The 27,260-nt window shown below is 45.4% G+C and overlaps 2 protein-coding genes across 3 annotated transcripts; one reads left to right on the top strand and one right to left on the bottom strand.

The window, feature by feature from the left end:
• The first annotated feature begins 2,401 nt into the window (after window positions 1-2,401).
• LOC117581737 (TNF receptor-associated factor 4) lies at window positions 2,402-23,747 on the top strand. Of its 2 annotated transcripts, XM_034269118.1 has the most exons (3): window positions 2,402-2,646; window positions 3,494-3,560; window positions 21,944-23,747. In XM_034269118.1, the coding sequence occupies exons 1-3, from the start codon at window positions 2,417-2,419 to the stop codon at window positions 23,135-23,137; spliced, it is 1,491 nt and encodes a 496-aa protein (XP_034125009.1). In that variant the 5' UTR covers window positions 2,402-2,416; the 3' UTR covers window positions 23,138-23,747. The 2 variants fall into 2 exon arrangements, with proteins under 2 accessions (XP_034125009.1, XP_034125010.1); XM_034269119.1 differs by lacking the exons at window positions 2,402-2,646; window positions 3,494-3,560 and adding an exon at window positions 14,949-15,514.
• Window positions 23,748-24,003: 256 nt separating this feature from the next.
• On the bottom strand, window positions 24,004-27,028 carry LOC117581736 (vacuolar protein sorting-associated protein 53 homolog). The gene is made up of 4 exons (XM_034269117.1): window positions 26,853-27,028; window positions 26,283-26,789; window positions 25,060-26,228; window positions 24,004-25,003 (listed from the first exon to the last, which is right to left on the bottom strand). Exons 1-4 carry the CDS (start codon window positions 26,973-26,975, stop codon window positions 24,115-24,117), a joined length of 2,688 nt encoding a protein of 895 aa, XP_034125008.1. The 5' UTR covers window positions 26,976-27,028; the 3' UTR covers window positions 24,004-24,114.
• Window positions 27,029-27,260: the final 232 nt, after the last annotated feature.

The raw sequence follows: 27,260 nt of genomic DNA, 5'->3' as shown, positions 1-27,260 counted from the left end.
GCGCAGACGACGCGCAAAAAAAAAAACATAGAGAAAAAATAAAGAGAAAATAGAGCGAAAAAAATAAACGTAAAGTTGCATTTAACTAGTTGGTGGAACTATAGGGCCCAGGTCCAGTCTGCTAGTGGCTCTAACTATCGATTAATATGTGTACTTAGACACTGAACTCCGTTGAACCCAAGGCCGGACAACACGTGTCAGAGTCCCAGTAACAGACAGTCCAGACCAAGCTGATTTCCATATCTCCCACTGCTCGTCGGATGCACTTGGCTGCCTCAAAGTACGAAGAGGCCGCGCTGCTCTTTGATAGAAGAGCCAGCCAGGCGTGCAGCTGTAAGAACTACAAGAGAGAGCGAACAAAGAGAACATGGCACAAAATGAGCGACTAATTTGTTGGGATGAAGAGAGTTAACAGACAGAAACTAATGGAGGAACTGCACTAAGTCGGGGAGGGTTTCTAACTCATTGATCATTTATCTTCTCAGTAAATATATTCCCAATTGAGTGTCAATGCCTCCCACACTTGCTGCCCACTTCTCTGTTGCTTTCTTTAACATATTTCCAAATATTTTCCCCTCAGAATAAACATCTTTGTGGACCATCTGTAATTGTTTCGTACTTCCCAAGGCTGCCGCTAATGCCGCATAACCTGATATCCAAGCTGCAACTATATTTGGCAATAGGCAAAACCAAAAGATCGGGTCGAGCCGCACCTCGTTCCAGTTGGCGTGGAGTCAGGTTTCTGTTTGCCCCAAGTGATTGTTGCCAGGTGAGTGAGCAGCAGCCAAAATCAGAGTCTCCCAGCGATTGGCACACGAGTATAAAGTTTAGCGATAATATTTTGTTGCTACCTTTCAGACTTGTTATGATTATGATACGAGCAGAGGAGTATTTATGCTGGCGACTTCCGTTTGGGGCAAGGCACACCCCAGGAGGGGGGATCGTCTTGCAGGAGGCATCCCAGAGGCTGTGGGACAAACCGCAAAAGTGGAAACGGAAGTGCGGCAGGACAATCGAGTTGGCTGCTGCCATTAGCAATGACCTTTAGGACTTGGCTTGGCACAGAAACCAAAGCAATGCGGAGTCCGGCCACAGAATGCAGTCAGGCAACCAGTTTTAGTGCCACTTTTTGCTGGCTATGAATGGTAAATGGCAGTTGGGAAAATTACATGTCCAGGCAGCAGCAGCCCTCGTCACGTATTGGGAGGTGGCAGTTGCAAACATGGGCATACTTAAGGGGCATCAGCAGCCACTGCGCACCGAGCACCAGCACGATACGCTCATTGTCTCATGACAAGGTTGGGAAGAGATACCAGAAAGACACACGCCAGGGATGGCCAGAGGAGCGCTGCGATCGCTGATGCTTCCAGTGATGCGCAGCGCAACGCCAGCTGGAAGATCTCTACAAGTTGAGGCATAAATTCTGCCAAATATTCCTACAGAAATATCTGCCAGAATGTGCTTCAAAAGTACGCAAAATGTAAACAGCAAAGAAACGCACAAAAACCCGAAATCAAAGATCCAATCGTGGCAGTGTCAAGGCACATCCTCGACATGTGGCGGCTGCCACAACTCTATGCAACATTTACAGCACTTGCAGTGCAGTTGAGATCATTAAGCGACGCCAGACCAAAGACAGGGAGAGAGGAAGAGGGAGAGACATCCGTAGAAGGACATCTGATCGCTTTTTGTCGTGTGCATTGCACAACCGCACAAGAGGGAACCAAGAGGGAACCAAGATGAAAGTGCAGCAGAGGCAGTAGTTGCAAGTTGCTGCCATTTCTGGTTGGGGCTGGGACTGGCTTCCTGCAGCTTACGACGTGTGACGACAAGTAGAACTAATTGTCGTCCAGTCTTCGGCAACGTTGGCCCAGGGAGGTGCAGCTTGAGCTCCGACTTCGACTCCGACTCCGACTGCGCCTTGTGACAGGCATAAATCAGTTTTGTTTTAGTTATCGGCGCAGCAAGAAGTCACTCAAAGTCACGCCGCATGCAGCGTGCACCTGCCACAGAGTTCGTGCTCCAAACTTGAGACTACAAATTCGCGTCACAATTCAAAATGATCCACGGAGAGGAGAGCCTTAAATGGTGTCGCATTTGTGGCTCTGGTTTTTCGGTTGGGAAACGAGTTGATTAGTGCCCCGCGGGAACAGCGCTTGAGCTTTGAGCAGCACAAAAATTAGCAAAACATTTAGTCAATGCAAACAAATAAAACAAAAACCAAACAGAAAAGTATTTTCTGAGGCAACTCCAAATTGGGAGAGTCGTTCGTGTGCCGCGACGCGCTCAACGTGTGGGCTGCAGCGAACTTAAACATAAATAAATGACGAGTTTAGATAACACTAACAAACGGCTGCCTTAGAGTTTGCTTGTCGCTGTTGCCTGCCGCCATATTTGGACCAGTCGAAGCTGCGAGATGCCCGCCCCAGCGGCTGCCACAATGCCAGCAGCAGCCGCTGCTGGTCACACGACCAAGCGCAACAATGGCAAATCAAACCACAATACACATAGACACACAAATAATAGTAATATAAACAACAACAACAGGCACAGCACATTATGCAATTCGATCGCCCATCTGGGCGACTCAAGGACCAATCTCACTGTCAACACAACGCCCACAGGCACCACCTGCCAACGCTTGAGGTAAAGATTCAATTCGATTTGGAAACAAGTTTGCGAGTTTCTGCTGCCCCAAAGTGTTCTTCCCGTTTGTGTGTTTCATCAATTATGCTGCAACGTGGGTCTGGGCTTAGTTTTGCCTGGCCGACGGCTCATTTTTGAAGGCGTTAATCAGCGAAGTTGCTGAGAGTTTTATTTGCTAAATAATGCGTGGCTCTAATATTCTTTGGAGAATTTGTTTGACTTGCAGCTTGTTTTGTAGAGAATTAATGCCACTAAAGCACTAATGTCTAAAAAGCATATCGTTTTGTACAAAAAAAAAACGTTTTTTTACAATTTTAAATTAATTTTATTGAATTTCAAAACTCGAAGAAACTTTGAAACTCTTTGAAAGGTTGAAAATTTGCACTTTCGGTAGCTATATCTTCGGTTATGTACAATCAATTGACACAAATCGAAAATCCTGCAAAAGCTCGTTAAATTTTCTATTTAATTCATAGTTTTTGATAAATATACGCACTGTTGATACCCTGTACAAATTATAAAAGCTCGCACAAGTCAGCAAATCGCGGTCTATTGCATTAAAATTAAATGAAAAATATTTATGCGTACAAAATGTAGATTCTAAGTACGAGAAAGTGTTTTACAGATTTCAAACTACAATCTATTTTTTTTTTGTAGTCAAAAATGACTCCACTGTCGCTCTGCTGCAGTTCAATGAACTGCAAAAACGATCTCTAAAGCATTTTTGCAGCTGCCTTTTCTTTGTTACAAAAACAAAAACATTTTCCGACTAGATAAACATCAAATAAAATATCATTTCCCATGCCAAATGATGCATTCTAATATTATGTTTCACCTTTCTTCACAGCGAAATGTTTCGTCGTTCGATTGCCAGCAGCACCCAGTCGAGTTCCAGGGAGAATACCTACGAGGAGGTAAGAGATGAGCCACAGCTAAGCCCAGGCCAATTGTCATTGTAATTATGATATGCAGATCGGGGATGTGGCTCCGATCGGCAAACAACCCCCAGAATGGCTAGCACAGCAAACATTTCAAGCCAATTAATCAAAGGGAAAAACAAATGGCAGAGGCAGGGAAAAGTAATGAAGAAAGAAGTTCCCAAGTTTGAGTTACCCCGTGGAAAAGTGGCTCACATTTCCAGGCGTTCCAAGTTGATTTACTTTTCATAATACAAATCTGTTGGCAAGGCCCCCCCCCCTTAGCAGTGCCTACCGTGTGGAGTGTATCTGTGCCTCTGTCATGTATCTGTGGCGTGGCATGTAATCCGAGCCAAGACGCGCTCTCTCTCTATCTCAAGTGTGGCAGCTGCCGATTGATGTATCTTTGAGATACACACGCATACCTTTGCTTTCCTTTTTCCTATTTGCTGAGATGCTGCCGCAGGACCAACGCACCGCTTGGCATCCTTTTGTGCAGGGCAGCGGCAATGACCTGCTTCGGAATGCCAAACCCAAATGGAAAAATGGAAAAATGGAAAAACATCTGTCGAACTGGTCTCAAAAGGGATCGTCGCATCGGGCATCGCATTTATGGGTTTGGTGTCCTTTTTCCTTGTTATTACAGGCATCATCCGCCTCGATTTGGCGCGCACTTCGACTGCCTTCGATGCGGGTTTTGAGGCAGGAGCTGCCGCACAGGTTTCAGTCTGTCTGTCTGTCCGCTGGAGCTGCAAAACATCTGCCAGGGCGAGGTCCTTCTTGATAGGTGTGCCCGCTGGGGGAACATTAATTGAAAGTAATGGAATAATGGAGAATGGATCTTAGAACTGAGCCAAAATGTAACATAAATTAGCTCCTTCTCCGCGCCACTAAAATCAGCTTTATCTGCACTTAAATGAATCGTTTTTTGGCTTATCTAGTCCCACATCGATGAGCCCATTGAGAGCACTTGTGGCGGACATCTGTTGCCGCACTTCGAAGACCGCAAGCTGTAAATGTATCTGGCAGATACGCACGCTGCTTGCTCATAGATACTGTAGTGGCGCTGGGAGTTGCAGCTGAACACAAAATAATTACAAGCAGCGAATGATATTATCGCATGCGATAAAGTTAGATAAATTATGCTGACAGAATCAAAGCTTAGCTCAGCAAAGCTTAGCTGTTAAATCAGCTGATTGGGTGAAGCTTTCGTTGATGACAGCTGTCAACATAAGCTTTTAGAACACGGTTTTAGCACTTCCGATCGCATTTAAACGGGACGAGCCCCCAGAAAAATTCTTCTTTTCGTCTATCTAAAATTCTGATCGGTTCGTGACCCGTCCGATAGTGAGTTAATTTTTCGACCCACCACGTGTGTGTGAAAAAGTAAAAAGTTAAAAACCGAACGCCGTGCAGTGAATATAAATATCAGTGAATTTAAATTTCACCTGGCCTAGAGCCATCCCAACGTTTTTGGGCGAGCGTGCTATCCACGCAATCCCAAACTTTTTGGACTGGCGTTCAATCCACGCCATCCACGACAGAAGAGAAATATAATTATCCACGGAAATCCCGGAAAGATTGGTAGGTCCAATGTGGGAGAGACCCGAACAAAGGTTCTTATAATAGCTCTTGGCTGTATTCCTTCCCCCCCCACAGGGCTTCGCTACGCTTTCCCCCCACACTCAGCCAGAGCAGCAGCGCATTGACGTTTTGTTGGCAATACGCTGAGGGGTGGGGAATTTTTCTTGGGAGACCGGTGGAAGCCCGGCTCCAGAACCTATGTAACACCATAGCCATGATGTAACTTCACAATGACCATGACGTAACCTTGCAGTAACCTCTGCGCAGGCGCCACAGCCGACAGTGTCGTACCGCTAAGAGGGCCACCATTATATCTTAGGCTGCAATCAAAGCCTAAAGCACTGTCTTTTATTTTAATAATTAATTAAATTTAAATTTTGTTAATGCTAATACTCTTTTCTATTATTATATTCTATTTGATTTAACGACCTTTAATTCCCCCTTAATTATGTGACATTAGTGAAAGAAGAAAGAAAGGAAAAAGAAGTTTGTAAGAGAAAAAAAAAATATTGAACTATAACGTGCAGTCGGCCAAAGCCAACAGGGAACCATAATTAATATATTCCACAGCTTCTTCAAAACCCCAGCGAAAGGCCTTTCAGCGAGGGAGTACTGTAAGCATACATACATGCATACCAAACTGTGAGTGATAAAAGATCAAATTTTTTTTTGTTCCCTTTTGGTGCGTTCTTCCCGCTAGACGAACCGACCAGCGCATAAAAGTTTATGCACTAGCGCCAGAGCTTTGTTGCTTTTGCTGCTATTGTAATTTGTGCACGCCATGCATTCCATGCAGTTGCGTACATGGAGAAACTAAAACGAAAAGTACACTAGCCAACAAAAAAAAATTATTTTTTTGTTTTCCTTCTTTTCTTTTTTTTTGAACATATGCTTTTCATTATTATATTTAGTCCCATTCATTTATATTCCATATTCAATAATCGTATCTTAATTTAATGTTACATTTCACCTATTATATTCATACATACATTTACTTTTTCTTTGATATATTTTTATAATTTTCTTTCCTACTTTATATTATTTTCCTTTTTTTTATTTGGGTAAATTGACATAAGTTGTTTCGAAATCTAGTGTAAAATCGATACTTTTGGATGTGTTNCTTTTCTATTATTATATTCTATTTGATTTAACGACCTTTAATTCCCCCTTAATTATGTGACATTAGTGAAAGAAGAAAGAAAGGAAAAAAGAAGTTTGTAAAAGAAAAAAAAAAATATTGAACTATAACGTGCAGTCGGCCAAAGCCAACAGGGAACCATAATTAATATATTCCACAGCTTCTTCAAAACCCCAGCGAAAGGCCTTTCAGCGAGGGAGTACTGTAAGCATACATACATGCATACCAAACTGTGAGTGATAAAAGATCAAATTTTTTTTTGTTCCCTTTTGGTGCGTTCTTCCCGCTAGACGAACCGACCAGCGCATAAAAGTTTATGCACTAGCGCCAGAGCTTTGTTGCTTTTGCTGCTATTGTAATTTGTGCACGCCATGCATTCCATGCAGTTGCGTACATGGAGAAACTAAAACGAAAAGTACACTAGCCAACAAAAAAAAATTATTTTTTTGTTTTCCTTCTTTTCTTTTTTTTTGAACATATGCTTTTCATTATTATATTTAGTCCCATTCATTTATATTCCATATTCAATAATCGTATCTTAATTTAATGTTACATTTCACCTATTATATTCATACATACATTTACTTTTTCTTTGATATATTTTTATAATTTTCTTTCCTACTTTATATTAATTTCCTTTTTTTTGGGTAAATCGACATAAGTTGTTTCAAAATCTAGTGTAAAATCGATACTTTTGGAAGTGTTTTGCGATGTTGAATAAATTTAGCTATAAGCGTTAATATGAACTCCTGCTAAGTGCGCTTAACTTGAGGGGGTCATGCGTCGTGTAGGGAACGTAGGCAGAGGTATTGCGGCATAGACCTTTTTTTTTGGGATCGCCGTATAACTTTATCGGATTATAGCGATCATGGAAGGGAGGGCATTCGTGGCCGCATTTCCATCTTGCGCCACAAAATAAAGGTCTGGAAGCTAGGAGTTTTGTCTCTGTTCTGTCTGTTTCTTTTCACTATTGTTTCATAAACCGACTTGTTCATCGCACGCGAATTTTAATAACTTTATGTATATAGACGAGCGGATAGAGCAGCGGATCCTTCCCTTAACCCCCCCCATCTCCCGACTGATAACGATACCGGAACAAGCGCGTGCCCCGTAGAAGCTCATCACCTTCCACCAGCTCAATAACGTTGCATACTACAATACAGAAAGATCTACATAAATGTAAATGTGAGCTGTTTGGCACGCTCGAATGCATTTTGTATGAGTGTGTGAGCTTTGATTCGATTTCATTTTGAGGCTGCAACCGCAGCGGAGAGGCAGTTGGAGCTGCAGTTGGCGCACATTTTGCAGCGTGTGGCAGGCAGACGACCGATCAGCATCTTCGATCATTGACAGTTGAGTTGGTTTCATGTTGCAATTAGTTAGCAGTGGGCTAAGCCCAAGGCGAATTTACTCTAAGGTAGCGTTCCCCGCTGTGGTGAGCAGCAACCACTTAGTCACCACAGAGCGACATGCGCTAGAAAGGGATGGCGCGTGAAAACGTCACCTTCCAAGCTAATTCACCTTGGGCTGAACCCACCCCGAGCGCAAGTTCAGCTACAGCTTCGCTCTCTCTCTCTCTCTCTCTCTCTCTCTATCGGCTAATCGAAGACTGTGGGCAAGGAAAGTGCAAGTGAGTGCACTCAACTCAAACATTGCTCTTCCCCTCTACACTGATATTTGTTTGCATTTTATTGCAGCGAGCCTAATCAGTAATCAAATATGTATTTTATTTTTCTACGCCTCTTGGGTTTTATGGGGCCGCCGTTGCGGTTCATTCGCCCTGCCACCGAAATGGGAATCTTGGATTGATTGGCTGCACTCAAATATTTGACAAGACACCGCCATAGATTCAGAAACTACTGTGTGAGACTCTGAGCTGGGAACCGATAGATAACCCTAACTCCAATCGGAGCACTTGTTTGTCTCGTAGCCCAAAATGGAACTCATAAATTACATTTACTTTGCATGAATCCACAAAGGGGGTGGTTGAACCTGCTTCAAGCGTTTTTAATTTTGTGCTTTTGATATTTTTAAAGCGAAATTTAGATGCTGCATATGTGGCCAAATGTTTTTCGTGCATCTAAAATCTATTAATCCAGGACCAAACGTTTTATTTATCGTGGGAGAGACTTTGGCTGTTCCGTTAACTGCTCTCTTTGTGCGACGACCGCTTCTAGTCTCTCGCTCTCTTGCTGTAATTTCTTCTGCCTTTGGTTCTGTTAACAGTACAGACTCTAGTTAGGGCACTGCCGCTTCTAGTCACACTTGCTGTTATTGGTTCTGTTATTGGCGCTGTTAACCCTGCCTCTGTTGCTCTCTCTCTCTGTTGGCCTCACATGTTTGCTTTCTTTGCGAATCTTTTGACGAAATGGAACTGATTGGGCATCTAACATTAACATCACATTAACATTTAGCAGATTAGTTCAGCTCTTTTCTATTTTGCTACCTTTTTTGACACATTTCCCAACCTTCCCACAACTTTTCCCACTCACTAAATTACTACAAATAAATGTCACATTCTATAAAAGTTTATGTTTCCCAATAGACATGCCAAGGCAGCCCGAAACGAACTTCAGTCATTTCTGGAGGGGCCTGAAACCGTTCCTAGGGTACCGACCGCGACCTCATTGAAATGCAAACAGTTACAATGTGCCCTACACGCCTCTCTCCTTCTCTGCCGCTCTCCATCTCTGCCTCTCTCCCGCTCTCCCACGATATGTTGATCTGTTCATGTTATTATTAAAAACACCTAAATGGGTCGCTTAGAAGGGGATTGGGTGGGGCGTCTGTGGAGCCTCTGGGTAGATCGTGTGTTTGTGTGCTTTGTAGTGCAGCACGTACAATAAATTAGTGGCATTATAAAAAAATTAAAAAGAAACGTGAGCAGCTCCTCTAGCGTGGAATATACCATATACTCGTATTTTGACAATAATAAGCAGCCAAACCCCAAGAGCCGCAAATTCACAGCTCAAATAACGTGACACGGAATGACCAAGCCCCAGAAGGAGGAGGAGCAGAGAAGATGGGAAAGAAGAGCTGAAGAGAGACAGCAGCTGGGCTCTTGTGAATTTGTTTTTGTTTTTGTTTTTGGTCTGTGCTTTTGCTTTATGCGTTTTTATGTTTTATAGGCCCTACAGTCGCGGCCCTCATTAGCATGCCTCGCACGAGAAGTTTTTAGTTTTCGACTCTTTTATTTTCTTTCATTTTCTTTTCGGCACAATTGTCAATAAAAATTACTAGCCTGGCTTACAGCACGCACTCTCGCTGTCCACTTTGAGACATTTTCCATGCGGTAACTCCACAAAACAATTAAAAGGCCGCACGGCGCGGGCCCGGATCCCACGCTTTGTCAGCTGATCGCTGAATGAATCTCACAGCCTAAAAGAGAACAACAACAAAACAAAGCCAGCAATGTGCGGCATTTAAATAATGTTTCGTTTTGCCAGCCCACAGCTGATGATTTGTATAAACTTTATTGTTTAATTTATATGCGAAAAATGCATTCCAAATGAGAGACGCGAACAAAAATGTTGAACAAACTTCTGGCGCAGCTTTTAGCTGTAGCTTCAGCTCTCTTTCTCTCTCACTCTCTTTCTCTCTATCTCTATCTGTCTCTGCATCTTCTTCTCTTCCATTTTATCATAATCGTATACAGCGGAAATAAAGCAGTCACAAAAAATGTTAGAAATCTACCTGAATCTGTATCTCCAGCACAGAATTCTTTTGGTGAATGAACTGTAGAGGGAATTATCTCTCTCTCTTTCCACTCTGTTTCCCTGGGATTTTCTCTCTGCCCATTAGCAGCTTTTTAGCTGGAAATTAGTTTGTCGTCGCCACTTGACTTTATCTGCGCACAGCGGGTTGGGCAGGGGAAAGTCCTGGACGGTGCCCGATGTTTTGCACACATTCTGGGCAAATCCTGTGTGGCATGTGGCATGTGGCATGGCAGGTGGTCATTTAGGGAATGAATTTTGGCATCATCTTAAGTGCTCGCTGACAACTTTCTTTTGTGACTTCTCTTTCACTGCTTCGTTTAGCCCAAAAACAGAGACAACAAAATTCACAGCATTTGCTCATTAGTCCCCACAATGGTGGATGCCTCTGATCATAATTAAATCAACGTTGCATGACACAACTCAATCAAAACCGAGTCGAGCGCCAAAGCTCAACGCAGAAAGTGAATTCAAATGGCAAAAAGCAAACACACAAGGGGAAACAGTGGAGTGTCTACTGTGGGCAGAATCTCTAGGCAACATTAATGATATTTCTGAAGATTTAAATAAACAAAAACTCTACGGCTGTGGGGCTGACTGATGTCATTGTCTTCGGTCTAGTGTTTATCAGACCATTTTGATGTGCCAAATCAGCAGGTGAAAGTGTTGCAAAACGAGCGGAACACAAACACACAAAAGCAAAAAGCCAAAATAGCGAAACGACTTTGAAGTGAAAATTGTTTTTCTGCGCAAGGAAAATTCGCTGCTTGGAAATTTTCCCACACTCTCTGGCGGCGACCGTGGCGGACGTGTCTGAACTTTGATTAAACTGAATTGGTTTCCATTGCAGCGACGCGGATCCCAGGCTGTTTGGCGCTCTCGGGGTAATAAATGTGTAACATTCTGTAATAGTCATTCGTGCCACATGAAGTCTCTAGTGAGTCATGGCTGATTAGTAAGCGGCAACAAGAATTTCTGGCCAAGAAACATTTGCCCGCCCGTTTGCTACTTTAATGGCTGTCACTTGGCTGCCAGTCGCCCGCCGCCGCTGCTGCACCTGTTTCCGTTGCATAATTTTCCAGAGCAAACAGCAGAAATATTTTGTGTGTGAGTCTGCTATAATATTTACATGCATGGAACCCCAGCGATGCATGCCAGGCGCTAGTTCTAATGGAGTTGTGTGTGGCAGGTGTCTGCGCTCGTTTCTGGGCCACGTGGTAGCCCAAGATCCTTACCTTCTAATGAGACACTTGGCTGCTAATGATATCAGCTTCGTGTTCTGAAATTAGTTGAAATTTATTGTTCTACTTGGGTGAAAGGTGCAGGAAATAATAGGAAAACCCTTATAACTTTCTTAATTATTGTTTGGTTAATAAATTGCAGCGGAACTTGAGCAAGTTATGCTTAAAGTTTGGCAATTCTCTTTACTTTTGCTGTCTCATCTTTGTTTGCCAGAGTAAGGAATTTGTAAGGGATATTTTCTCTTATCTTAAGGGATTTTATAGCAGCCAATCAGTGCCTCAATCTGCATTTACAGCCCTGCCTTGGCAAATATAATTACAATTGTTTGCCTTTCTTCTTCCATAAATCTTTTGCTACTTTATCAGTCGATGCATTCTTGGGCCTAGGGCCGCCCTCGTTCTGGGAAGTACATCACCTGATTTTTTTTTGCACTGCTAACCATCCGCAACTAATGCGAGGAGAAGGCGAAGGAGAGAGAGCAGAGACCTGAAAGAATGCGAACTGCGACTAAAACGGGAGGAGAGGGAGCGAGCGAGAGCGGCGTGTGCGGTTGCCCAGGCTGTTTATTGTTCCCTGAGCCTGGAAATCATAAAAGATCATAAATAAATAGCACAGACGATTTACATTTACGAACAGCAGTCTCCGGAGGGTCGGTCACACTTTAATTACTGTAGATAAAGCGAACTCTAAGCGGATCTCGGTCTTGGCTGGGAAACGCACACACAGCGCGAGCGAGAGAGAGGAGACCAGAAGGAACGAAAGAGAGCGAAGTCCGGCAAGTCGAGTGGTGATTCATGTTGATCTGTGCCGCTCTCTCGGTGTCCATCTGTGCCTCTCTCTCACTCTCTCGGTGGGTAATTGATACCCGAGGTGTTGATTTGGAAAACAAAACAAAAAACTGTTTGCTTATAAACAAAAGGTCTTGTTATGTGCTGAAGCAGCAACAGCAGCAACAACTGAATTTTCGGGAATTTAGATAAGAAAACGAAAACGAAAACGAAAAAGTGTTTTCATCTGAAAAGAATCCCCACTCAGATAAGCTTCGCTTCGGTCACACCCAAGTGGAATGAGAAGAGATGCCCGAATCCCCCACCTAAATGCAAATCAATGAACCATTAGAGACACATCTCCCCTCCATCTCACTTCCTGACTGACGGCCTGACTGCTCTGACAGCCTGATTGTGGGTCTTCAGCCTCAACTTCCACAGCCGCTTGATAAGCGGCAACCCAAACGGTAGACTTATCAGTGGATATGGCCACAAATATTTGGTCTGCAGCTTGTTATGATTTCTTATACAAATGTTGAATGTTTATGCAAGATTAATGGTCAGGCGCACGCCTTCCTTTTTCAGCATCGGAGGAAGGCCAACGAAATTTAATTTCATATACAAAAATTACATCAGCGCCGGGCCGTCTTTTCTCTGATCTTGAGCTATTAATTAGGCAAATTTTTGTTTGATTGGTGGCTGCCCTAAGACAACGGACGTGAATGTTAATGGAGATTCATAACAGCTTCGAAATTTATCTGGGAAGTGTGTGTTTGGGATGGGAAATAGTTCAGTTTTGTATGGGAATATTTCGCTTTTATCAGAGAGTTGTTGCTGATTATTGCAAGGTCTTTCCAAAGCGCAAATTTATATGCAAATAATGGGAATTTCTAGGCACATCAAAGCGAACCTCTCAAGCGTTTAATCCTTAAACCCAAAATCCTACAACAAATATTTGCATAGTTAACAAAATTCTAGATAAAGGAATCAAAAATCTGGTACATTGGATACATGAAATGCAAGTCCGGATATCTGCACACAGCATCTGATCTGGCATATTTCCAAACACACACAACATGAACCATGGCAGGATCCTTGTTGCCCCGAGAGACCTGGAGAGGGATCCTCTTTTGTGCGACATCTTTTGGAAAAACTGTCAATAAGCGTCATTGTTCGACTGCAGCTGCTGCGAATCATTTGCCAGGGCAGAGAACAAAAGAAGGAGGATCTGGCAGAAATGTGTTACAGCCAAAGGACAACTTATTGGCCAGGGGAAAACGACACAGAGAGAGAGAGAGAGAGAAGCAGAGCATCTGCATCCGTCATGGCCGACATGTGCCCGCAAGATGCTAGAGAATTGTGTTTTGGCGGTTAACAGAAAAATGAAATTAACACGAAACGAGAAGAATAACAGTTATAATGTGAGAGGGGAAGGGGAAGCTTTGGGAAAGCTCTGATCGGTCATTCCTGGTGAAACTTTCGTCGCCAAAGCAGAAGCACAAGCTGTAAATGAACTCATTCCGGAATGTTGGGCTGTGCTGAGCTTCTAAGCGGCTTTCGTGCCATTAACAGAGAGAAACGAACACAGAGAGAGAAAGAGAGGGAGCGAGACAGAGTCTCTCTGCTGTCACTCTCTCGCTGCTCTTACTTGGCCCAAAAGAAGCAGCAGCAACTTTTCTTGCTTTTATGACTTCTTTTTTTTTTCGGCAACAAGACTGCGGCCAACATGCTCAGTCAACCTTGGCAAGGCCGTTGTTGCCGGTTTTTTTTGTGCTGACTGTGTGTGTCCATGTGTTGTGTCCGTGTGCATCTGTGGGCTGGTCCATGTGTTTGTATGGGTTTTGCGTGGGTCTCTCTGGTATGCGGCCAAACGGAAGTGCGTTCGAGTCTGTAATTGCCCGGCCAAACGACATCCCGAGAGAGCCCCTCCCTCCGTCGACACTCCTGGCCAGCAGGCCAGCAGATGTTGCGGCCCTTTGGTTAATTGCACCGCCAATGCATTGTTGGCATCATTAGAGCACCGTTTGGGGTGTTCGACTATGGCTATTGGGTAAATATAGCAATTACTATATCCGCAGTCCTGTGTGTCCTGTTGCCAAATTGACTGGAAATGACTGGGTTCCAGCGAACAGGATGGAATAAATTGCTAATTGTCAAAGCGCATGTGACGCAGGCGAAAATCGACTTAAAATGTATTCCAAAATTAGGAAATCTGCTGGAAACAGACTTTAAAATTGAGGAATTCATTTAGGAATTGGAATCGTTAAAATTTCGTTGTAATATGAGGAACATGTGGTGTACAAATTTACACTTTGAAACGGGTTTAAAACTAAAAGTAAGTTTTTTGTACCCCAAGTCTTAAGGTACCAATTGTAACTTGAAATCTCCCTACTTCTGTTTCTATTTCTATATGCAATATTCATACTGTTAATGATAAAACATTTAATGATTAAGGTTTACACAGTCCTTAAGTTCCCCTTTAATAATATAATATTTAATATATTGTGCATATTGTTATGCGTTTTTATTTATTAATGTTAACGGAGCCTGGTATTACTATTTATTAATATTGCATGCTGAACTTAATTTATTTTATTGCGAAATTCCGCTTTCATACAAACAGCAAGCATATTTCATTATGTCGGGCATTTCCCCCACCACCAGTCCCAGTACCAGTACCAGTCTCTCTCTCTCTCTTTGTCATTTATCGCTCTCTCTGCGTCTGTTACTCTCTGAAACTCTCCCCCGCTGTAAGCATGCAGTATGCGCCATCTCGCTCTAAAGTGCAATGCCAGAGACAACCAACGACAGTTGTCTCGCTTGCACAACCCCCGGAGATAGTGCTGTGGCGTATGTGTAAGCAAAGCATCTGCGTGTGAGTGTGTGTGTGTGTGGAGTCGCTAGCAGGCCAGGCAGACCGCCTGCCAGACGCGACTGCGTCATTTCAGTTGCTTTCAAACAGGCAGCGCAAACGGTTCGTTTTTTCGGTCAGCAAAGTATCTGAAGATAGAGAGTATCTAGACAAAACGATGCGCGTGCGCCGTGCGAATTTCGCCAGGTTTTGAAACAGTTACAAACAGTGAATGAAAAACCAGACAAAAAAACAAACTAACGATCAAACAGTGTCCCTCCCAGTGAAACAAACGTTGAACACCTAAAGCAAATAAGTTGAACTTGCCAATTGAAACACTTTTGGATTAGTTTCAAGCCAAGTGAAGAGCAGCCAAAATGGTACGCAGCCTGGCCCAGTGGACCAAGACGCTGAGCTTTCCCTCGCGCCTTTCGCCGAACCGCAATTCCAAGGATTGCTCCACATTGGCCAGCCCAGTGCCGCCGCCAACGCCGCCGCGCAACAAGACGCACAATCATTGTGCCACCTCGAGGTCCTCCTCGTCGACAGTGTCCTCGTCGCACTCCTCGTCGGCAAATTCACACAGCTCTCCGACGCCAGGAAGCAATGGCAACAGCAATAACAACAATATGCCCATAACGGAACTGGAACAGATTGTAAGTTGAGCAAATAAAAGTGAAATAAAATATATCGCTGGGGGTACATCCTGTCTTTGGGCATGCCGCAGCTGTGCAAACAGCAGGAACAACGATTCCCCCTTAAAGCTCCATGCAAAGTTCCCTATCGGAACCGTTGCATTCCATGCCTGATAAAGCTCATTGACCCAATTGAGGGCCATATGCCGGGACAGGGCTTAGCCCGTGCACTTACCACTTACCAGCATTATCAATCAATCAGTTTCATCAGTTTCGTAAAGCAAATAGCCAGCGGCATGGTATGTAGACCAACTGGGAAAGCAGCAAACTGATAGCAAGCGGATTTCCACACCAGATAAGCGGGTTTTTATTTACAATATTTCAACTATCGAATATCAAACAGTTTTCGTGCCCACTCCACACACACATCGATCTGAGAGCATGCAATTACAAAGAGTCCCCACTGTTTCATGGCCAAGTTGAGAGCAATTTGCACAGCACACAAATAACAGTGGACTCAAAGGGGCCGAACAGAGGAGCGAACAGAGTCCATAACAGAGACACTAACAGAGGCCGCGGGCAGAGCAACTGCCTGACAAAACGCATGCATGGCCGGGGGAAAAATAGACATAAAACTCGAAGCACAAGAAATTGAAATAAAAAATCCGAAAAACAAACAGGATGTAGACACGCTTGAACAGGCCTAAAAGGGAATGATGTGGTACCAAATCATATATGGGATGTGCAGCAGGGACAAAACTCAGACAGAGAGCGACACAACACATGTGCACAACGTGGCCTGACAATTACTCGGGGGTTCCATATGGTAGCGAAGGGACAGACCCCCGACTCATCTGAGTAAAGGTTTACGAGAGAGAGAGAGCGAGAGAGAGGGCCATGGAGTAGCATAAATAAACTAATGGATGGGCATGGGAATACCTAGAAATTATTTGATTGGAGTTTGAGAAACGTAAAAGATTTTTGGTTACATTTCAACAGATTCTCTTGCTACTCTCGATAGCAATCAGAACTCCCATAAGTAGTGTAGTTCATTGGCATTCCTTTGGCATCCGCCTTGGACATTCTCTCTGGTCAATTGCATTCATTGGAAGTCCCAGCCGCACCCACAAAGCAGGACAGAGCGCCACACTTTTCATTCGTGGTGTGTGTGGAAATGTGGAAAATCGTGAGCAACAGCAAACAACAACAGTGGCGCCTGCGACGCATCCGCGGCAAATGGCAAAGTTGAAAAGCCCATAGACGGGGGGTCTGCAAACCGTTAGACAAAAACAAAAGATAGAAAAGATAAGTGGCAGAGCGGCAGCGCGACAGCAGGCGCTTATGTAAGTCAGAGAGTAGCCGCATATTTGCCATTTGCGAAAAGCGAAACAAGTTTCTTGTTTTTTGGTTTGTACAAGTATTTGGCCTGCAGCGGCGTTTTAGACTAACGATGCGGACGGTGGACTGTGGATTGGGTTAGCATCTGGAAAAGTTGCCCAACGGCTTTGCAAGACATCCTTGGCCAAAGGTAAACTAAACCAGTTAAACATTGCTGACGGGGGCGGCTGCCGCTGCTCTAGCGCTGCCTTTGCTGCCTTTGCTGCCTCCAATCTAGTTCCACATGGGAACCACAATGGCATCCACATTCCCGTTTGGCATTCCAATCCAAGAGCAGCGCTTCCGTCTGTAGTTATTTCCCACAATCTGCACAGAGACAGATCAGATCCTGTTGGTTTTCCCACACTTTCAGCGGATGCCAGAGCTCAGGCTAGAACGCTTTACATTTCGCTTTCGATTAGCATTCGATTAGCATGCCATTGATAATGACACAATTCACTCTGGAGACTCTTGCTGACTTTACACATTTCTTTTTGCCGAACGGGCGGAGAGAGACCTTGCAAGAATTATTGCTAATGCTGGCAAGGCAAGTATTTTCGAGCAGAGAGTATGACGACCCCAGCCAGTGTGGCTAACTGTCGTTTCCTGTACCAGCAGTCCCAGCCAGACAGCAGCTGCTTATTCAGGCCAACAACAACAGCAACAGCGGAAAAAAGGTCAGACCCGCATTTAACAGACACCAAAACAGCAGCAACAACAGCAGCAGCTGCTGGAGGCAACGTAAAACCAAAATAATGACAGCACTGCACAAATATTCACCTGCCTGCAAAAGTCTGAAGTCTGAAGTCGGGCAACAGTGCCAGAACGCATCAGAGGGAGGAATCGTAGTCATAAACCTAGAAAGCAAAAATCAATGAGCGGTGATTAATAGGAAAGATCAGGAGCAGCAGAAGCTCTTCTCTATGATTAACAGCAGTATTCAATGTGTGTTATTAATCCACGATCTCGTACAGTAGTCAAAGTTTCATCATTCAATAACAAAGCGCATGCTAAATCAGATTACGCTCTCTCTGTGTTAGGGTAGCAGCATACACACATACACATAAACACACACCACCTCCATGGCTGCTGCTGCTGCTGCCTTCCATAAGCAAGCAAAGGCAGGTGCAGAGGAGAGCGAGAGCTCGCGACAGCGCGAGAGAGGTGCAGTTAGCATTGTTGTCGTCTACTTGTTTAGAAATCAGCTGCTGCTGCTGCTACTGCGGCTGCGTCGTCGTCTCAGGTGAAACCAGTTTGTGGGCATTTGGCCATGTTATGTTTTCGTTTTTTTGCAGCTGTCTGGCTCGCATTTAGCAGCCATTGAATGATGTTGGTTGCTGCTGAAATTACATACACACTCGTACAAGCGGAGTTTTTTTGCTTTGTGAATTATACAAAAACTGCGCATCAGCTGTTTTGCGCTCTCTTTGTCTCTCGCTTCGCATGGTAATTCGCCAAACGCTGCACTTTTGCTGCAACGGAGGAGGTATCGATGCATTTTATTGGGTCACTCGATAGCATCAGCAGGCAGCAGCCAGCCAGATCGACCGCAAGCTCCGGTGGTGTCGTGGGAAGTTTTGGCCTTAGACAAACACAGCCCGAAACGATCTGATTAGAGAGCTCCAGCTGCGTGTAAATAAGAGTACCAGCGACATTTAGCACAGTTTTCATAGATAGAGCTTATGAACTTTGAGAATTTTTTAAGCAAACACAGAAAAACCAAATAAAAAAACGTTAACAAAAGCTAATTCCAATGCTCACGTACCAAATAAAAAGCATGCCAGCCGCATGCAGCGGTGTGGGGTACAACAGCGACCCATGCCAAGATTCTCCCCCTCCCGCCGCTGCGGTACATTGCCCTATTGTCAGCGGGGACACACACACAAACACAAATGAATGTCGGTTAGGAAATTTTTGTGTGCTAACAGACGCAACGGAAGTTGGCACAGAGGGGAGTCGGGAGTCGGGAGAGGTGCGAAGTTCCCAATTCCCCCACAGATGTTGATTGCATTGATGATCTTTCAGGTTAGCGACTGACAAATTGTGTTAGCTCCAAAAGAGAATAGATCATTCTTCATAAAACATTCATTAATTCTACTGAATGCAATCAGTTTAGGGTCTAATTTGTTGCTTAAAGGTTTAAATATTAAAGAAATCAAATAATATTTTCCAAGCAAAACATTCATTTATCATTATTTATGGATGCTGTACCTACAGTTCAATTTATTTCCATTCTGTTTATGTTTATGACTAAGATTTCATTACAATAAGTCCCCAATTTCTAGAAAATCTACCAATAATTTTAGTAATTTTTAGCTCACCCTTTCCCTTCGATCAAAGTGCATTCCAAGATCAATTCGTCTATTAATAAAAAAACAAGAAACATGACCAAAAAATGTTCCCTTTGGGGAAACGAAACTTTCAACAGAAGCATAAACAACATCACTTGTCATGGGATGGGTTGTAATTTGGAAACAACCCAATCTCCCCTGGGTCATAAAAGCCTTAAAAATAAAAACAAACTTCTGCGTCTACGAGCGCCTTGAACTTTATGGTAACAATTTGTGGACTGGAGACCCATGCCAAGAGAGCGCGAGATTGAAGCACATGTCTTACACGGAATCGAATTCATTCGATGTCTAAAATTATAAAATTCCTGCTTTCCTGCTTATTTCTAAATTAATTTGTATGATCTGCAGCACCCAAGTGGAGTGTTTGCCACTCCAGGAGACTCCCCCATAAAAATAAAAACAGAATCCAACAACTGCTGCTGCTGCTGCTGCTGCTGCTGCGGCTGCCGTTGTCCATAGATAATGATGCTCCTCACTCTTTTTTCTCTTCTCTTTTGTGTTTCCACTTTCATTTGATTTGATTTTATTTGGAGTTGCTGTCTGTCTGCGTTTCCTTTTTCGTTTTGTTTGAAAATTTGGCCACGCTTTCGTGTGGAATTTCAATTGGATTTGCCTAGAAAAGAACCAATCAAACGGAATGACTCTATGGGAGGTTGAATAATGCTTGATAATTATAGGAAATATTATGTGTTTTTTTTTTTTTTTGGCACATTTAAAAAAAAGCAAAAGTCTGCCTCAAGTCACATAATAATTATATAATGAAGCAGCCTCCGCTGCTGTGGCTGTGGAAGTCAAAGTAAATTAACCTCGACAGAGCAGAGGGGCTGCTGGTAATTGCCTCTAAAAAAAAACTCTACTCTTCATCTGCTTTATAATTGTTTGGTTTCCCTGTAAACATTCGGAAGATTCGTTGACAAACCGTTGAAGGAGACAACGAAACATCTTTTGATCTCTGACTCTCTCTCTCTCTCTCTCTGCCTCTCTCTTTGTGCCTCCGTTATGGCTATGCTGCGGGGCTTCATGTTCTTCATTAAAACATCGACAAGCAACGTGAATTTTTGTGTAAACATGAGCAATTTGTTTATGGTATAGCTGCAGTTGAGTGGCAGCTACTTCCTCCATGCCCCAAGCTGTGGGTGGCTGAATGAGCTTCAAGCTTCAAAATTAAACTTCAAATGAACAGATAATTGGTCCATGGCCCGACTCTGCAGAGTTCACATTCGATGCTACAGTTCAGCGCCTTAATGGTTTCAAAAAAAGAGTTGACATAAAACAGAAACAAACAAAAAACTCGTTTTCACATTAAATGAAATTACCAGCAAAAGGCAGTTCCATAGAAATACGAGTACGAGTATTATATTTCTACAATGATTCACGCACATGGGTTGGGATCCGATCTGAACTGTAAATTCTCTCTGTGTCTCTCTTCGGTCTGCACTGCTTGCTGGCTGCTGTCTGCTCTCCTCTGCCTGCACTCTGCTGCCCGCTCTCTGCTCCCTGCTCATGTGTTAATTGCTTATTATATCTTCGTTTTAATGTCGCTTCTACAAGTTGTCTCTCAGACTCATGCCCCGACCGTAACCCATGCCCAATCCCATGCCCATGCCGGGGGCAGATGCAGCGACATGTTCATTTATCAAAAAGTCAAGCCACGCTCTGGCTTGGGTCTGGGCTTGGGCGCTCCAACAACTGTAGATAAGGTCAATTAAAAGAGTCAACCGGAAATGTCGCGACGCTCGGTTAGGAGCTGCACGGAGCCATTAGGGGGCGCCTACTGTAAGACTGTTGCTCTGCCCGAATTGGATTTTGTCGTCTGCTCATCGCATACAAATATTAATGTTTATCCAAACATTAGATGTGAAAAACCCTCATCCCATGCACATGTCGATGGATGAATGGTTTCGTAGAGCAGAATGGGGGCGTTGTAATTAGATTAGGAATCCAGGCGGACTGGCATGTGGCATGCAACTCATAAATATTTTCGCACAACAACGCAATTTATTATTTTAATCTGCCCGGATGTGAAGAGTCGCAGCACCAGGCCACTCGGTGGTCCCATTCCTCCTCCCCCTCCCCGGCAACCCAACTGCAATTAACAGAAAAATGAAGCAAAGAGCAAAGCAGAGAAAAAGAGAAAAAGAGTGGGGGCAAAGCGATTGCAGTTCTTATAGGCAAAAGGCAGTCAAGCGATGCAAAGAGGAGTCCCAGTCCCAGTCCCAAGAGTGCCCGAAAAATGATGATTATATGAAGCGGTGGAGAAGGAGCAAAGGGAGGGAGTAAGGCAGAACAGGAAGTGTCTGTCTAGGTGTGCCTAAGAACACGATCGCTCATGTGTAAAATGTTTGACGCTGCCCGCCCCGCGAAAGAGAGAGCGCAGCAAAGAGAGCGCAGCAAAGAGAGAGAGACAAGAAAAAAAAGGTGCATAGCAGGTAGCTGCCGTAAAATCAATGTTGGGCTTCGGTTGATCGAAAGAGAGATAAGCGGGGGAGGGAGTGCATCCTCGAGTGCTGCTTCTCGTGTAACTGTAATGCACCTATAAATGGAGGGAGTAAACGCACAAAACACAACAGTTACCCCACAACTTTTGCACTCAGCATAAGGCGTTGCTTGCAAATGGGTTTTTGGCAGGAATTAGGAAAATTGAAGAGCAAAGTGCGAGTTCCACTTATTACACTTACTTTACATTAACTAATTTCCGAATTGTCTTTTGTTATATTTACAGATCTATCCCGGTCCCGATCCCAAGCATATTATGGGTTCCCTGGTCTTCTGTATCCATCACAAACAGGGCTGCAAGTGGTCCGATGAGCTGCGCAAGCTCAAGGGACATTTGAATGCCTGCAAGCACGATGCCACACAGTGCCCGAACAAGTGTGGCGCTCAGATACCACGCGTCATGATGACCGATCATCTGCAGTACACCTGCACCATGAGGCGCACACGCTGCGAGTTCTGCCAGAGCGAGTTCTCGGGCGCTGGGCTGGAGGAGCACAATGGCAGCTGCGGCCAGGAGCCGGTCTACTGTGAGGCCAAGTGCGGTCAGCGGATCCTACGCGGACGCATGACCCTGCACAAGTCCAAGGACTGTGCCAAGCGTCTGCGTCGCTGTGCCCACTGCCAGCGGGAGTTCTCGGCAGATACGCTGCCCCTGCATGCAGCCCAATGCCCGAGGGCGCCACTGGCCTGCCCGCAGCGCTGCGATGCGGGTCCAATTGCACGCGGAGAGCTGGAGGCGCATCTGCGCGATGAGTGCCAATCGCTGGCGGTGTCCTGCAGCTTCAAGGAGGCTGGCTGCCGCTTCAAGGGCCCACGCCAGATGCTGGAGGCGCACCTGGAGAGCAATGCCGCGGCTCATCTCTCGCTGATGGTGGCGCTCAGCTCGCGTCAGGGCCAGCAGATTCAAATGCTCAAATCGGCAGTGTCCAAGCTGTCCATCAACTACACGGGCACGCTGCTGTGGAAGATCACCGATTGGTCTGCCAAGATGACAGAGGCACGCGGCAAGGATGGCCTCGAGCTGGTCTCGCCACCCTTCTACACCTCCCAGTACGGCTACAAGCTGCAGGCCTCCATGTTCCTCAATGGCAACGGCCCCGGCGAGAACACACACGTCTCCGTGTACATCAAGGTGCTGCCCGGCGAGTACGATGCGCTGCTCAAGTGGCCCTTCTCCCACTCCATCACGTTCACGCTGTTCGAGCAGGGCTCCCAGAGCGGCCAGGGCGGCGTTGCCGAATCCTTTGTGCCCGACCCGACCTGGGAGAACTTTCAGCGACCCTCCAATGAGCCCGATCAGCTGGGCTTTGGCTTTCCCCGCTTCATCTCACACGAACTGCTGCACAGTCGGCCTTTTATCAAGGACAATACCGTGTTTCTGCGTGTCAAAGTGGACCCCAGCAAGATTGTGGCAGTGTAGATAGTGAATACCCCTATCATTGCTTAGTTCTAAACATTTACTCGACTTACGTAAATACTGTGTATTTAAATTTATGAGTAAAGCAACCCCAAGCAACCGCCCTGTCCGTACAGCTTCGGGCAGCAGTTGGCTGGCAAAGTGCTAACTGGCCTTTGAATGCTGTGTCCCCCACTGGCCACTCCCCTGCGCATTAGTCATACTTCAGATATGCTGGAATTAAACCAAAGCATACAGAATACATCTAACTATCTTTAACTAGGATTACATTAAGCAAAGACCCCTCTAGCCCAGCCTTAAGCGTACGCCTAAGTTTGTCTTTTAAGTCTTTTGTTTAGAGTTTTGTAATTTTTTCGCGCGCGCATTGCGAACACTTTCAAAAGATCTTCAAACTAGAAACGTACGCACAAAAATAATGTAAGTTAGCTTATAAGTTGCATGTACATAGCATAACCACGCCGCAGCACTAGTTTTAGTTGTAGCAACTAAGCCAAAATGCATTAGTCATTATTAACATGAACTTTCAGCATAGTCAGAGATAAGTTTTGTGTCTTGCAAAAATCTTGGAAGTCAAACATACAATACAATAAAATCAACAATTCGAAGAAAAAAATGGTTAGAATTTTCTTTGACATTTAAAGTGGAGGGAGGAGCATCCAGAATGGTGTTGGGTCAATTTGTTCACTTTAATGGACAAGTTCAGTTGCTCAGTGAAAAAACTCACTCACTGGTTCAGTTGTTCGCGCACTAGTTCGCGGAACAGAACCACTGAACAGCTAACAACGGAACAAATGAACCAACTGTGAACCACTGAAGTGACTGAACCTAAAACCTTTCAAATAACTGCAAAATGGCTCAAAGAATGCAAATTTCAAGCATCCAACTTTAATTTTGGTGAAAATCCTTTGCTTTTTAGTGTTAAATCAAACTCGAACTCAATGGAATGATGTGTCAGTGTGTCAATGGGTTGTCCCGCGCGACTAGGGAAAACGTTTCTTTAGCAAACTCTCCAGCTTGCGTATGCCTGTCTGGCTGCTGCCATCGGCATTCTTGTCCGCACTGCCCGTAAAGCTGCCAACGCTGAAGATGAACGCGCGCTTGGGTGTGGCCGACGAAGCCGTTGTCGTTGTTGTCGTTGAATCCCCCGTGGCAGTGGAGGGCTCCGCATCATCTGCCGCATCCGCTGCCGCCGTTTGTTCCGTGTCCTCATCACCGCTGGCTGCTGGTTCGATTAAACCGCTGACAGCAGCCGCCGATGCCGTGTGCTTGAAGAGATCTATCAGCTGCAGTTGATCGACGCGCTTCACCGCTTTCATATCCAAAATCTTTTGATACTCGGCAATTGTGATGTCCGGCAGCAGCTTGAGCACCTGCTGCGTAAAGTGTGCTGGCGGCTGCACCGGAGTCATGACCACTTTGATGATCATTTCAGCGCGCGTCATGTCTTTGACCACCACCTTGGTGTAGCTGGTGGGCGCCTTGCGATTCACACTCGACCCCACCGATGGCAGCTCCAGCAGCGCCGTCTTCAGCGAGTGTGTGTCGAGGAGCAGCTGCTCACAGCCCAGCACATTGTTGGAGCCATCCGAGAGCGTGAGCTTGCATCTGTACAGCACATTGATGAACTTCGGTATGAAGGCGGCCACAAAGCGATGACAGAATTGCGTAAAATATTTGCGGGAGCTGGCCAAAGTGTCGCGGATGGTGGGCACCGTCTGCTTGAAGTTGCTGCAGATGCTGTTGATGAAGGCGCTCTGATCGCCGACGTTGTTGATGTGCTGCCACTGCACCTTGGCCATGGCCTGCAGCGAGGTCTCGCAACCAGCTTCCAGATCCTGCACGAGCAGCTGAATGCAATTGGAAATTATTCTGCAAGGAAAATGCATGAGAAATATTTGGGAATTGCTTTCAATTGAGTCTCTTACCGATGGAACACATCCTTCTCCTCGCTCATATCAATCTTGGCCACATAGCCAGCGGTCACCTTTTCCTTCAGCTTATCCTCCAGCTGCTGCACCGTCTCCAGACAGTACTCGCCCGTCGTCAGCACGCAGCAAATCCGCACAAGATCATCGCGTGTAAAGCGCTGCGTGTCGCCTTCCTTCAGGAAGTTGTGGAACACTTGACCAGCGGCTGTCGAGAGGTTTTGCATGTCCCGCGTGAGCATGGAGACGCTTTTGCCAATGGAGCTGCTAGTTGTGATGGGCACCAGCTTCGGGGTGCTTCCTTCGAGCACTTTGACAGCGTACTCCCGGAGGTACTTCTTGAACACCAGAGCCAGGTCGTACATGGGCTGCTCGTTGCTCAGTTGATTGCACTGCACCATGCACTTCTTGTAGAAGACAAACAGATCCCCAGAGCTGGGGTACACTGTGGTCTTGGCCTCCGCGAACTTGTACGGCTCACGGGACATCTCCACAAACTTGTCCATCAGTTCGGACAGATTCCGATCAATGCTGCGTATGTAAATGTCCAAATGGGCCTTGAAGCACTGCCCAATCTGGTCATGGAACACTGTGATGGTGAGTGGTGCATCTGTCCCCGAAGGCTGCACCAGCACGCGTGCCTGTTCCGCGGGCGTGGCACCCAGCGTGACGCCCGTGAAACGTTTCGACAGCAGCTGCTCAAAGGCCTGCGTTTTGTTGATGGCAAACAGCAGCAGACGCACATCAATCTCGTTGCTACGCTTGGCCATAATCTGCGCGAGCTGATCGCGCGTCTGCCGACAAAACTCCACGGTAATGCGCTCCGAAACCTCCCAATCCAGCGGAAACACCGGTCCGTACTTGTCCTCAAAATCGAGCAGATGCCGCTTCAGCCAGGCATAACGCTTGTCAATCTTGTCCAGCCAGGCAATGTCTTGGTTCTCGTGAAACAAATGCATGTACTCCTCCAGCTGCTGGCCAATGAACCACTTGAGCAGCTCCTTCTTCACTTTCGGGTCCAGCACGGACATAACCTTGCAGGCATCACCCAGCTGATTGAGGCCCAAGCGATGACCCGAGGGCTTGGTGGAGGCAAATGCCTCCTTGAAGTCCTCGCTGATTTGCTGCGCCAAAGTCACTTGGATTTTATCCACGCTCTGCGAGAGATTCTGCAGGAAATAAGAGATGTAATGAGGAGTTTCAGGAGTCCTACCAACACTCACCTTGATCTCCTCAATGTCGGAAAACTGCTGGAAATGTTGATTAACCTCCGTGATGGCTTGCAGGGGGTTTAGTATCTCCCCGTAGGACCTTCGCTCAATTAGCGTATTGAGACTCTCAATGCCCCCGACCAGCATATGCAGATGATTCAGCGTGGTAATGGCCGAGGTGAGGTTCCGCTTGGCACAGTCCAGCTGCTTGATGTCTCGCGTTATTTCCTTGACCATCTCCTCCGTGCGTTCGGCACGCGTCTTCACATCGATTATGTGACTAAACAGCGAACTGATCACCTTTTGTGCCTCGCACAGTGCCAGCTGTCCATCCTGTCCTGTGTTCGTCTGCCCGCGCACCACGGACCGAATGTTGTCGTCTATCAGCGAGACTTCGCACTGCATCTTCTGGATGGTCTCATCGATGCCCACCAGCGACTGTTCGTTGGGGAACAGCTGGTTGATGTAGTCCACGGTATTGAAGTCCGGTGCATCCATGGGGTCCTCCGTTTTAAGGACCTGCAAAAGGGACATTCAGTATGTTTTGCAGACTGTCTTTTTGCGGCGTTGGCGGTGTCTCACCTTGTCGATGACCTGTTTCACCTCCTTGGAGAAGTGTATCTTGTTGTTGGCCACCATCTTCTCGGTGCTGGCCTCCGTCTCCGCAGGCACAGGCACGGCCACAGCCACAGCAGCCTCGCTCATTTTATTTTGTGCGATTTTCTTAATTTTTTACAATTTGCGTTTGTTTTGTTTTGGTTGCTGCAGAAATATATACCGATAAGGATAAATTATCGTTATCGAAATATACTGCAAATACACCGAGCTAAAGATCGAATTAAGACCACTTTCGCAGATGTATTTGAAAATGTAGGCCAGTTAGTGTGCAATTATTATTAGTAGTCATTAGAAGCATTAGTTAGTAATTTAGGAAGGATTTAAACTTAAATTATCTTCGATTCTACATATTAGCGACATTACATTACATGC

This window comes from Drosophila guanche, unplaced genomic scaffold, assembly GCF_900245975.1.
Source record: "Drosophila guanche unplaced genomic scaffold, DGUA_6, whole genome shotgun sequence".
Classification (NCBI taxonomy): Eukaryota; Metazoa; Arthropoda; class Insecta; order Diptera; family Drosophilidae; genus Drosophila; species Drosophila guanche.
Note: the sequence above shows the minus strand (reverse complement) of the source record. Positions and strands in the feature narration are given on the sequence as shown.

What these genes read in the sequence shown, in the direction of transcription:
- LOC117581737 (XM_034269118.1), top strand. Translation starts at nt 2,417, where the DNA reads ATGCCCGCCCCAGCGGCTGCCACAATGCCAGCAGCAGCCGCTGCTGGT. An exon ending in ACCACCTGCCAACGCTTGAG is followed by an intron (nt 2,647 to 3,493) that starts GTAAAGATTCAA and finishes CTTTCTTCACAG; the next exon opens with CGAAATGTTTCGTCGTTCGA. An exon ending in GGGAGAATACCTACGAGGAG is followed by an intron (nt 3,561 to 21,943) that starts GTAAGAGATGAG and finishes TTATATTTACAG; the next exon opens with ATCTATCCCGGTCCCGATCC.
- LOC117581736 (XM_034269117.1), bottom strand. Translation starts at nt 26,975, where the DNA reads ATGAGCGAGGCTGCTGTGGCTGTGGCCGTGCCTGTGCCTGCGGAGACG. An exon ending in CCGACATTGAGGAGATCAAG is followed by an intron (nt 26,229 to 26,282) that starts GTGAGTGTTGGT and finishes TATTTCCTGCAG; the next exon opens with AATCTCTCGCAGAGCGTGGA. An exon ending in GAGAAGGATGTGTTCCATCG is followed by an intron (nt 25,004 to 25,059) that starts GTAAGAGACTCA and finishes TTTTCCTTGCAG; the next exon opens with AATAATTTCCAATTGCATTC.